At 35.0% G+C, this 13,132-nt stretch overlaps 1 protein-coding gene across 1 annotated transcript; it reads right to left on the reverse strand.

The window, feature by feature from the left end:
- Positions 1–355: 355 nt before the first annotated feature.
- LOC142851407 (tear acid lipase-like protein) lies at positions 356–11,466 on the reverse strand. Its single transcript, XM_075975255.1, has 9 exons — positions 11,362–11,466; positions 11,028–11,145; positions 9,979–10,177; positions 9,234–9,343; positions 6,181–6,317; positions 4,234–4,377; positions 3,566–3,637; positions 1,076–1,147; positions 356–595 (listed from the first exon to the last, which is right to left on the reverse strand). Exons 1-9 carry the CDS (start codon positions 11,464–11,466, stop codon positions 356–358), a joined length of 1,197 nt encoding a protein of 398 aa, XP_075831370.1.
- Between the last annotated feature and the right edge of the window lie 1,666 nt (positions 11,467–13,132).

The following is a 13,132-nucleotide window of genomic DNA, read 5'->3' on the forward strand; positions in this document are numbered from 1 at the left end:
CTGAGGGATTCATGCCTCTTCTGACCTCTGTGGGCTCCTGGTCTCTTCTGATACACACACATATACTCAAGCACACAGAGTAACATATAATTAAATAAACAATTATATTGAAATAAAAAAATCCTCTTCTTAGCAATGTAAAAACATCCATGAAACAGAAAGAGCTCTTAAGATGAAGTAAGCATTTTATTAGTGTTTTCACTTCCAGGACAAATGCGCATGATTCAGCAAAGTGATTCAATGATACACAAATAAAAACTGATTAAAAGAAAGATAAATCAAGGAATTCTTTACACCATGAAAAATAAAAGACCCTCAAAAGAAGCAGAAAAATATGCAGAAACCTAAATAAAGTTCAACTTGATAGATCTTCATTGATGAATGCAACAATTTCATCGAAAACTTCATTGCGAGCATTTAAACCTATCACAAAATCTAAATGACTATAGTCCGCAATCTTCTTATGATAAATGAGATTGGAGATATTGGCTTCTAAATGTCTAACGTCTATTGGATCAGCCAGAATATCTTTTCCACCACTCCACATGGCCGTTGGAACCTTCATGTCCTTTACCTTATAAGGTGGGGGTGTGCGCTAAAGGAAATAAAGAACAGTCATGCTTAGGTTAATGGCATATCACTTTGTGGATAGTAAGTTGACTCTTTTTTATTAAACAAAAATTGGTAATTATCAATTTATGACTATAGAGTAAGTTGTGAAATCTCAGTCTTGTCAGATATGAACAGACCAATGGCTAACCGTTAAATCATATAAACTATATGATTTTCGAAACAGAAGTTCTCTCTCAGAATCTTAGGTTGTTTACATGTAAAATTATGGTGTCAGTAATGGTAATATTTCAAAAAATTATGAAGTTTAAATGACAAGATATTTGAAAATAGTCACTATAATATTACATTAATATTATGTAAAGAAGTGTTTTTCTAATTTTGAAGCCATTCTATGGTCTATATCTACCAAGGTCCTGGAAACTGTAAACATACCCCATTTATCTATTTCTTTCATACACTTTCCAAAGGGAGAAAAGATTATACTTTCTGAGAGAAATCTCACCTGATTGTAGTGTAGCATATTCAGAAATGGGCTTCCCCAGTCATAAGCTTGGAATAAGCCTGTTCTCATTCCCTGAATAATGAAACAGACAATTAACAAAGTCCTCCAAAAGAAAGAAGGAACTGGAGATGGTAGAACTTTATTAATTCCTTTTTTTTGTAAGACCATTGATTCAGATTCAATGGGGCCATAGAAATGTATAGTAATCTATTGATCCCGGATTATTGGAGATGAAAGCATGTATGCTTATATTCCGTATCAGACAAACACAGATTAAAATGATTGAGAAAACCAGTGAATACAGTGTATTTTGTATGGTTTAGTAATATTTAAATTGTGGTAGTGCAATGTTATATGTAGTATAACCCCGAAAGAATGAAAATCTAGCTACTATTATAATTTGAAAAGGGATGGCTATTGTTCAGTTACTTTTTAAAAGCAAAGTTACTATAATATAAAGTTTAATTAAATTTAATCAGTGAGATAAAGTGCAATTCAACTGGTAAATCATTATTAATGAGGAACTATTTGGGGATGGGAAGATATCTCAGTCAGTAAAATGCTTGTCTTAGAAACACCAGGGCCTAAATTCAACCCTCAGTCCCAAGTCTATAAAGTAGGGCACAATGGTGTTTGTTTGTAATAGACAGAATACTGACTTCCTTTAGCCAGCCACGCTGGGTTCCTAGGCAAGTTCTGAACAAACGAGGTAAGAGTGTTGTAACGAGTCTTTCTCTGTCCTGCCAGTCAGCTCCCAAATAACAAAATAGAGACCTTATTAATTATGAAAGTTCAGCCTTAGCTTAGGTTTGTTTGTAACTAGCTCTTACAACTTAAACTAACCCATTTCTACTAATCCATATGCTGCCATGTGTCTTGTTCTGTATGTCCTGCTTCCTCTGTGCCCAACTGGTGACTCCCTCTTTCTTCTTCCCAGAGTTCTCTTTGTCCAGAAGCCTGCCTATACCTCCTGCCTAGCTGTTGGTCATTTAGTCTTTTATTAAACCATTCACAGAAACATATCTTTACACAGTGTAATCAAATGTCTCACAACACAACCTCTCAGATATAAGGTGATCAATATCTAAAAATAAAACAAAATGTTTTCTTCTATCTTGCAAATGCAGGCATACTCATATGCACCAGCAGACGCATGACCATATACACACAAATGTGTATGAACACATACACAATGTGAAAACAACCAAATGTCTAAAATTATTTGAACCTAAATTAAAAATATATATAATATTAACTTCCTAGCTATATAAAGACTTTTGTTCTCATAACATTTAGTTTATATAACATATATTTCAAAATGATATTTGCATTAAAATTGATATATAATTAAAATGCTTATCAGTTATGTATAATTTACTTTGAATAAAATATTTTCAATGACTCCCAAAACTTTTATCAAAAAAAAATCACAAATGTGTGTTGACAAACTAATTGTTTTGGATTTGTAAAAAAATGATAAGAAGGGATAAAGTTTTCATAGCAGTCTAATCTTCACACATGTATACACAGACTGCTTCAAAAAGTTCAAATTCTAGAACTGTGGAGCCATGATAAACAGATTTCTTCAGTCAAATGTTATTGAATGAGTCATCTATCAGAATGTGACTATTACTCTAAAGTTAGTTAATGGAACCTAACATTCATGCCAGCGAGTATAAGCAAATCTAAAATAGCTCTTCCTCATAAAATTTAAATTTAAATATCTCAAATTGAAGAAGAAAAACTAATTAGTGGGCATACACTGTAGGGATCTGTTGTAATAAGAGCGGCGGGGCTGCGTCCCCGGCACCCGGCCACCCACATGGCTAGCTTTACCCGAAATAATTACACGGAAACTGTATTCTTTTAAACACTGCTTGGTCCATTATATCTAGCCTTTTCTCAGCTAACTCTCGCACCTGGACTAGCCCATTTCTAGTAATCTGCTGTAGCCCACGAGCTGGCTTACCAGGAATGATCTTAACCTGCGTCTGTCTGGAGTGGGAGAATCATGGCGACTCCCTGACTCAGCTTCTTTCTCCCAGCTTTCTGTTCTGTTTTCTCCGCCCACCTATGTTTTAACCTATGAGGGCCAGACAAGCAGTTTCTTTATTACTTAACCAATGAAATCAACAGATTGATATATGACACTCCCACATCAGGGAATAATTTGAATGTCTTTGTTGCCTAACTGGTGACTTTATTGCTGTAATGAGAGGAAAAGTTTTCAGTTTGATGCCTGTGCTGTAGTCATCTAAAGATCCTATCTTCCGCCAGCCCCTGAAGCCTGCTGAAACTGATGTTAATTTTACATAAAATATATTTATACTAAATTTCTAATTTTCATAGAAATGTTATGGATTGAAAGATTAAAAATTTATTACTCTCTGAAAACAATTGCAATATACTGATTGCTAAAACAAAGAATTGTTGAGTATCCTTGGAGGAGATCTTAAACAGGAAAACAAAGAAAGAACAAAAAAATTTTACCTGAGCATAATGAAGCAGAGTTTGAACTGAAGTTCCTGCAGGAGCCTGTCCCGCATACACATCCAAACGACTCTGGCGGACAGGAAATCACAATGAGTGTCTTTCTAAGAACATGAAAGCTTAAAATTGTACTCTAACACTGTGCCACTTTCATGACTCAAATCTTTCCTGAATTAACTTAAAATGTGAACATTTTCATGTTTCATATCACGTTTCATATTTTTCTGGAAAGAAGTCTTAAAATAAGTGATGAATAATTATTAATACAAGTTTTATTTGAAATGAGGAACTTTGAATAAAATTATCATTTGTACATGATATTTAGATATTTGTTCTTATATGAAGTAGATGGAATTTTTAATATAGCCCTATTTGTAACTTTATATATCATATGCAAATTATGTCACACTATAGCACATGAATTACATGTATCTTAAAATATTCTATTTTTAAGGTTTTAGATTTGGGTGGGTGTGGACCTGGAAGGAGTTGAGAAAGAGAAATCTATAATCAGAATATACCATATTAAAATCTATTTTCAATAAAAAAGAAAAACATTAAAATACATTCCATATTATTTAAATAAACGGTTTTCAGTTTTAATGCTCACCTATCAATAAGATAGCAGCAACACAAAATATTGATTTGAAAGCAAAATTCACACATACCTCATTTAAATTTTTGGGGTTATATCCAAATAGCAAGGTAAGTACATTATTGCATGCTGTTCCAGCTGTCTTACGCTGGCACAAAAATTCCACAAAATCTTTAGCATCTGAACTGGAAAGTATGTCTTTTTCACCGAAGAGGATCTGAAAATGACATGTGTAAACAACAGCTATAACATGGAAAATGAACTCTATTTAGTAAAACATGAGGCTAGAAGGAATGTATGCTAATCATAAAACAATATCTTAACATACAGATAAATATTTAGGTGACTTAGTTCCCTGTAGCATCATTCTACACAGAGTTGAGATAAGTTTCCACCAGAAATAGTGTGCTCTTAAAACAATTCTAACCAATTTTGTCAGAGCAAACCCCTTAAATACCAATTAATCAGTGATTTCTCAGTTTGACCCATGTGTCAAGGTGGAACCGGTCCAGTTTTACAGGACTTGTCATTACTTGACACACTCATAGCTTACTAGTAAGAAAAACTCTCTCATCCTCAGAGAATAATGAGACTGCATTGGACATGTTAGCACACATATGATTAGAAAGTAGATGAGGTGAATGAAAAGGTATGTGATAAGATATTTAAGGAAAGAATGCTCAAAAATTTTCAAATTTGATGTCAACCATCAATATCCCCATGTAAAAAATGGTGATCAAGCTGTAAATACAGTTTTTCAGACTCACAAGACACCCTACTTGTCACATATTAAGACATGCTGCAGCCAAAGCTACACCAAGATACATTACTGTCAAACCAACACCTAGGAAGGAAAAGTTGCGTGTTAAATATATTATGCAGTGCAGATCACCAAGCAGAGTCATCAGAGGTTAATTGGATTCTATTGTAACAGAGTCACTTCATCAAGAGCATATAAAAATCCCAGATTTTTAAGATCCTAACTGGTTATTCATGAAAGAAGGTTTAACAGTTCATGAAGCAAAAACTGATAACTGCTTGGAGGGAACTTAAAAATCCAGCGACATGCCACACATTCAATTTTCATCTGTCAGTTATCATTAGAACAGATAGAAGCTGCTATGGATAAAGGACAGATGATAGCCATCGTGAGCAACATAGCACAGGTATTGTTAAAGCACACCAAGGTTAGCAGAACACACTTTCAGTGCACAGTGTTTACGTAGGTGGGTATTCGGAGCTGTAAAACATTTCTCAAAGAATCTAGACATGAAAAAGATGTCTTGGAACAACATGAACTTAAAGTAGAAATTAATATCAAACATACATCAAAATCTCCATGCACTTGAAACATTTCAAAGTCACCAACAGGCCAAGTAAGAAATCAAGTGGAAGCCAAAGTGATTTAAACTCAAATTATAATTGAAAGTATAACATCAATACTACCTGATGAACCTAAGGCTGTGTGTGGAAGGAAATGCACAAACTGCTCTCACAGAGGACCTGAGTTCGATTCCCAGCACCCACATCATGCAGGTCACAATGGCTTATTACTCCCAGCTTCAGAGGTTCCGACACTCTCTTCTGATCTCCACAGGGTACTACGCTATCTGAAGACAACCTTCAATAACTCCAGTTTGAGGGATTTTGGTATATTTTTCTGACCTCCCCAGGTACCAGGCACCCATGTGCTCTACACACACACACACACACACACAAGGCAAAACACTCATACACATAAAACAGAATGAACAAATCTGAAAAAAAAATACAGGTGGCACATTTTCACAAGAAAATATCAGGAGATAGGAAAAAATTAATGGATTAAAAAAAACCCGATTATATGTAATATGAGAGGACAGAGCCTGTAGGACCCAGCTGAGGTTCTGGGGAAGATGCACTGGGGCCATGAGGGAAAATGAACAGTGAAATTCGGACAGGAGTACATCAACATCTCTTTTGTCTGGAAAGCTCGAAGTGTGTTGTTATTTCTGACACCATGCTAGTAAGTATTACAAACCTTGGTCAAAGTTGTTCCCAAGAATCTGAAGGCACGGATGACCCCTGACACATATTTAACAGTTGCAACTGGAGCCAGTAAAAAACTGAGTTTGATCTTCTGAGCCAATTGTGGATTTGTTGAAAATGCCCCAAAGGCTGAAAGAAAATAAGATGATAATTTACTGGTGTCCTATATTTTTATTTCATGTATTTCATTTTTATGTGTATGAATGTTTCACCTGCATGCGTATCTGTGCTCCAGGTAAGTGCTTGGTGCCAGGGAAAGACAGAATATAATGTAAGGAACAACTGTAATGGGAGTTATAGACAATTGTGAGATGCTATGTGGGTACTAAGAATTGAACCCAGGTCCTCTGGATCAGTGGGTTGTGCTCTTAACCGCTAAGCCATTACCACTAACCTTTAGTGTTCTCTCTTGATTTAAACTCCTTGTGTCATTTGACTAACTCACCACTGCGCCTAAAACGTGTGTTCTTTCTCATTTATTTCAAGGCTGTCTCTGGCAGCCGCATTCTCAAACACCTGAGCGTGCACCACTGGATTGCTTTCTATTTCATCAATATTTTTGGAATGATGGCTTGGGTGCTTAGCTTGATTTTGGGTGACTCCCCGTGCATTTTTAATGACGACAGTTAGAAAAACGAACCTTTCCTGTACTTATTAATTAAGTTCCGTTCCTGTCCTAGCTTGGTTTCTGATTTTGTGATGAAATATAGTAAAAATAAAAATAACTAAAAATAAAGATGTGATAGAATAAAAATAGCTTATTATTTTTAAAGGATTGGGACCATGACAAAAGCCAGGGAAGGTGTTCAAGGCAGGGGCCTGGAGGCGGGGACAGAAGCAGATATCACAGACGGATGCTATCTACGGGTTGACTTTCTTTGACTTGCTCAGCTACCTTTCTCATGCTGCCCAGGCTCAACTGCTAAGGAAGGGCACTCCCGATAGTGGGATGAACCGCCCTGCATCAATTATCAATCCAGAAAAAGAACAATAGACATGCCTAAAGATCAATCTAATCAGAGAAGTACCTCAATTAAGTTTCCTCCTCTGGGATATGTCAAGGTTTGCATAAACTTGATAAAAAACTAACCAGCACACTTACACTGGTGGAATCGTGTTTACTAAGTATTGTGTAGCCAGTGTACTTTCCAAAAAAGCATTTCTTTTTTCTTCTGGTCATCCTGACAGTGATTAGCATGTATTAAGGGTCTGCACACAATTGTCACACTTTTAACAATTGCTTGTTGTTCTTGAATAATCTTTGTTCCAAAAGAGTGCCTGTAAGTTCAGGTTAAGCTTGGCATACAGTCTTCTGTGAGAGTGGAGATGTCCCTTACATGCAACGTAACAATCTCTATGGCTTTCTGTGTGATCCTTCCTCCAATACATATCAATATATGTGTGAGTGTGTGTGTTTGTGTGTGTAGGCCCACATGCATATAATCATATTTAATGATTATTGATACAAAAGTCTTAAGATCTTAAAGAAATCAACCATATTTTGGACCCCCAGTCTATCATGCCCTCTAGAAATACATTCTGTTGTGGCCACCGAACATCTGTGGCACCCCATCTCTCTGCTTTCCCCTTTACTATGGACAAGACTGTCATACAAAACCATAATCATCATTCCATTTTTAGTGGTGTTTGCCTCATTCAGGATGTCTTTGAGCTCCAGCAACATTTGCGATGTGCACAGACATTGTTGTTTGGCATAATCCAAGGAGAAATGAGCTGATCTAGGTTACTAATATCAAATTTATATTTGATCCTGAAATGTATTTCCTAGAAAGATGGCTCCACAAGAAAAATTATGGCCCTAAGTGTGTGAGGGTCTGTGCTGTCCTTGACACAACCTGCCTCATTAATTCTGAGCTTTGGACAAGTCAGATCTCTGTAGTGTACGGTATATGTTGTCAGTAACAGCAACTTATCTTTCAAGTAGTAACAACACCACATGTTTAAATGAATGATATGCAATTTAATTAGCAATGTTTTCCCAGCTAGTCAGGTTTGGAAACATTTATTGTTGATGCATCGTTAATAAAAATTCAGAGACAGAAATTTCAACACAAAGACAAGAAAAGGAAAGCAGCCAGCCACTGGCTCTTACCTGGACCTAGATCCAAAACTGATAATCCTGCCTCCAGAAATCTCAGAATGAGACTGAAACTGAGAGCTGTCTCCTCCCATTTTATAATCCTCTCTAGTTCTGGGATTAAAGGTGTGTACCACTACCGCCTGGTTTCTATGGCAAGCTAGTGTGGCTACTGGAATTAAAGGTATGTGTCATTGTTGCCTGGTCTGTAAAGTTGGCCAGTGTGGCTGTTTTACTTTCCAGATCCCCAGGCAAGCTGTGTTTATTAAAATACAAATGAAATGCCATTACATATTGTTTTAAGGATTTTTAGTATGAAAATTGACATGCCTCAGACCATTGCAGAAATGGTACTAGCCAATTAAAGTTTTGTGGCAGCTCACTGGGCCCTCAGACTTTAGTTGCTCAAAGAACCCATTTTTTTTTTCAAAAAAGCCTAAACAGTGCTTACATGTCATTTTACCATTAAAATATCAGTATAAGGACATTGAAACAGATATGCCTACTTTGTTTTTGAAACTTCAGTTGCAGAAAATCCCAAATATATGTGACACATACAGATTATTTAAATGTGTTACGTGTTTGGAATGATAGTATTTAAAAAGTAGAGAAGTAAGTATATCAATTATGCCTGTTGTTAATTTGAAAAAATTAATCAGATGCTGTGGCTCAAACTTATAATCTCACTACTCAGGAAGCCAAGGCAGAAGGATTGTGAAGTTAAAGCCATCCTGGGCTACATACCCAACCCTTCTACTAAACATCAACAAAAAACTTGGATGTTCACTACTTAAACAAATAATTTTATAACTGGATCGTTGGCTAGTCTAAGCCTTTCTAAATACTGAGATAATGTCATTTTCAAAATATAAAACTCCTTCCAGAAGAATTTTTTGGGCCTTTAAGACAAAAATAAGAAATGATCAGATCTCAGTCTCCCCACATACCGAGAAGGGTGCCTTGGGAGTGGCCAACATAGTAAATCTGTTTCTGTCCTGTTTTGTTCACAATGAAGTCAATGGTGGCAGGAAGATCATATTTTATTTGGTAATCATAACTGCATGACACAAAACAAACACAGTGTGAATTATTTTTTTAATACTTAAAACTTACACTTTATATATTAAAACATGAGCTTGAGGAGTATCTTTAAAGGGAAACCGGAATGATGAGAGTGCATTAACCAAAAACCTCTAATCTTTCTTTTACTCACTGTTAGCTGTCCAGAGGCTCCATTCACTCAATGCCCACAGAAACCTTGATAGGATTTAATGTTTGTGTACTTTGAAAGAAGTTGACATTAAGTGATAGACTAAATGGTCATGGTTTCTCTATACCCCTTGTACTATATGTCTAATTTATGAGTTTTTACATGTAAAATAACACTTACTCTATCTTCACTTTATTTCAATGAAGTTTTATTTCCTGAATTAGGTGAATTTGCAAAGTTATTTGTAGTTGAAAAATATATATATGCGTATATAATATATATAATTTGTTTCCCTATTAATTACTTATCAAAATTATAAAGAAAACTCTAAGCAAATTTTGTTCATTAATCTTTTAAAATGTGGTTCCATAAGAAGATGTATTTGTAAAATGACTTTATCAGAGCACAACAAATTTATGATGGCATAAAAGGGTTTAACACAGTTTTAAAGAAAAACAAATATAAAAATTTGTGTTCTTTACCTAAAAGCCCAGAATTTTTTAGAATGTGGGTCTAGGTACATATGTCTCCTGGCATAGGTATTGCCTCTGCTATTCCCCATCCACACATCAAAACCAGCATCAGCCAGAATGAAGCCTAGGCTGCTGTTGGGAGGATTTGCAAGCCAAATAGAAGCAGATAGAGTCAACCCATGCTGCAGATACACGACTGGCTTTGGAACTAAAAATCAAAGAGAACAAATTTTTAAGCTCCATCACAACAATAGGACTTACTGTCAACATTTTACACATAAGTATTGTAATTTTAGCCCATTTACATCCTCCATTATCATCTCTTTGACTCCTTATATCCTTCCTGGGAAATGTTTAATAACATGAATTTGAGTCACATTATATACTGCTGTCCACAAAGGAAGTGTTATGGATCATTACATTTACATTATAGTCATAAATATATCTCCATATTCTTTAGTAAAATAATCATCACACTTGTTGGGTCTCATTTTTGTCTTTCTACCCCTTGAATAAATATGAATTTCCTAACTAGAAGCTTTTAATTTCAAAAATTTATGAGTAATATTCCCATCTAGTAGATTTCAAACTTACGAAAAACAAAATATAAAAACATATACAAATGTATTGAGATACTAAGATTCATGTGTAGATTATTTAGCAAATAACTAAAACAACAAAATCCTGAACTTGAACATGGCCTTTGTAGTCTTAGGCTTTAGATGAACACATGAGAAAGGTGTTTTACTTTTGAAAGAACTTGAATTCTTCCAGCAATAACTAAAGCTTTCTACAGAGTCAATGTGCTTAAAACTGCTGGATCTCTCCCACCAGGTCTCTGAGCCCCTACCCTGTCAAGAAAGCTAAAGTCATGATGTAATTTGTGTTTATACTTGCTATAATGGCAATTAGCATAAGTAGGTGTCATTCAGACTGTCAACTTTGACATTTGCATCACAGAGGACTTATTATAGTTAATTGAATAGGAAGGTTCTGCAAAGAGTTTATTTGACTGGACATTAATGTAGTTGTAATGTTTTTTCTCACTCTGAGCTTACCCAAATGACTAGACTTATTCTTCTCATGTGGAATTCTGTAAATTGAGAGGATATAACCATCTTCAGTCACAACCTCATACTCTTCGTATTCATAACCCCAGTAGGAAATTATCTCATTCTAAATGGAAAAAAGAAAACACTTAGACTTTCATTAATAGCTCATCTGGGCATGTTTATAATTCTTAGAGTGTAAATTCATTATGGAGCAGGGTAGCAAATCCTATGTAAAGAGAACCTTCAGATTTTAATAAACGTGACTGCTTGAAAATAATGAGTAAAATTGATAGTGATGAAATCATTGGGACTATGTTCATTAATGATGATAATAACTTACAATATTCATGTTGGCTTCAGGATTCCTGGGTAGTGGCTCGAATATTGAGCAAAATATACTTCCAAATATATGGACAAGGCAAATTGTTCTCAGTAAACAGCACATGATAAACCTGCTGGGAAATGGTTGTTAGCAAGGTGTAGTAAATATCTTAGCGTGAACTTGGGTTTTTGGATATACATTATGTCCACACATCACCTTCCTTAACATTGGCCACGTCTTCTAATAAGACTCTCAGAAATAACTTCATATGTAAGAAAGAACAGGATGGATGGCATTAAAAGTAATTATAGGTAATTGAATAGGAAGGCTCTGCATAGAATCTACTTGACTACTATTCATACTAGCCACCCACTTCTCCCTTCACCTTTCATTAAATTTACATAAATTTATGCCATTGTGCTTTCTGAGAAATCTTCACAGGAAGTTCTGTTAGTTGGCCTAAATGATGAAGATTAGTGTTGGAATTTTTATTCGGAACTATTAGATAACTTAATCCAAGCCTTTTACAGTTTATCTAAAGAGTAAGGATGCTAGTAATAAAAACAGAAAAACAGTGCAGGGTTTAGAGAGAAAGACAGTAGCCACGCTCGAAACTAGTACACATGAGAAGTGGGGGACTTTGTTTTGTCACCATTACCATGCTGGGGGTTGCTTGTTTTGATAATACTACACACACCACATTCATAGTTTTAAAATTTACAAAAAAGCATATGGTTTCAGAAGCATAAGTGCTGGTAATAAAAATGTACATTATTTTCAATCTCTCCTTGCAACCTTCTATGGAGATTCTTGCAAAACTATCATTCTGTGAACAATGATGTAATGTCACACATTTTAAGAAATCAAATGACTAACTCTACCATAGAAGAGACAGAGCCCAGTGACGGACCACTCTCTATACCCTGACTTTCTGCCCTAAAACAAACACAGTTTGGAATATTTTCTTCTGTTCCTTTTTCTTAATTCCTTAACATTGAGGACAACAAGAAGAGATAAACTTTCTCTTCTAAAACAAAGATACATTTTAGTAAAATATCTTCTGTACAATAAAATAAGGTAAATACATTTTAATTAAAAACCTTAAAGATAGAATTAACTTCACTTATGAATACATTCATTATGAATACATACTTATGAATTGAAATCGGTTCAGTTTAAAAGCCCAGAGCACATACTTACTGCCACCAAATGTGAAGCCTTCAGGTTTCCTGGTGCAAAGGGAATCATCTCTTTTTTCCCTTAGTGTTCTAATAAATATTTCTGTGACTGTGGTTTTTGGATGACCTTTCCTTAAAATGTGTTACTTATTTTTACAGTTAACTCTGATATTTGTCAAGTACAAAATTGGCTATTACATAAGTTCTCAAGATATAGTTCTGAAACATCCTCAATGCCTCATTATTTCTGTGATGTGCCACTTGATAAAACCCTTCCTCCTCACGTCCTGCAGTCCTGAATGGTCTTTATTGTAACTGTCATGAATGCTCTCTTTCTTTTTTTTTTTGTTTTATGTGAAAGAATCATAGTTGATGAAGGTGCATTTTTGTTGCAACCATAAAGATAAGTGTCTGGTAGATTTAGAAGCATTTAGGTTAAACAATTTTATCAGAAACTTTTGAGAAAAAGTGTGGAGAAAGTTATAAAATGATTCATAATAAGTCTTGCAAATGTGAACAAACTCAAATTTTAAGGCTTTTTTCTATGACTGAACTAAATGCAAAGAGCTCTTGAAATCTATAACTATTTTCAAAAATATATAAATGGCAAA

The sequence above is a fragment of the Microtus pennsylvanicus genome, chromosome 5 (genome assembly GCF_037038515.1).
Source record: "Microtus pennsylvanicus isolate mMicPen1 chromosome 5, mMicPen1.hap1, whole genome shotgun sequence".
Classification (NCBI taxonomy): Eukaryota; Metazoa; Chordata; class Mammalia; order Rodentia; family Cricetidae; genus Microtus; species Microtus pennsylvanicus.

Bases quoted from the DNA above. Each gene is read 5' to 3' on its own strand.
- LOC142851407 (XM_075975255.1), bottom strand. From the start codon at position 11,466: ATGTGCTGTTTACTGAGAACAATTTGCCTTGTCCATATATTTGGAAGT. The intron at 9,344-9,978 runs GTAAAGAACACA...TGTGTCATGCAG, and splicing joins AAAAAATTCTGGGCTTTTAG to TTATGATTACCAAATAAAAT. The intron at 6,318-9,233 runs GTATGTGGGGAG...ATTTTCTTTCAG, and splicing joins CTCCCAAGGCACCCTTCTCG to CCTTTGGGGCATTTTCAACA.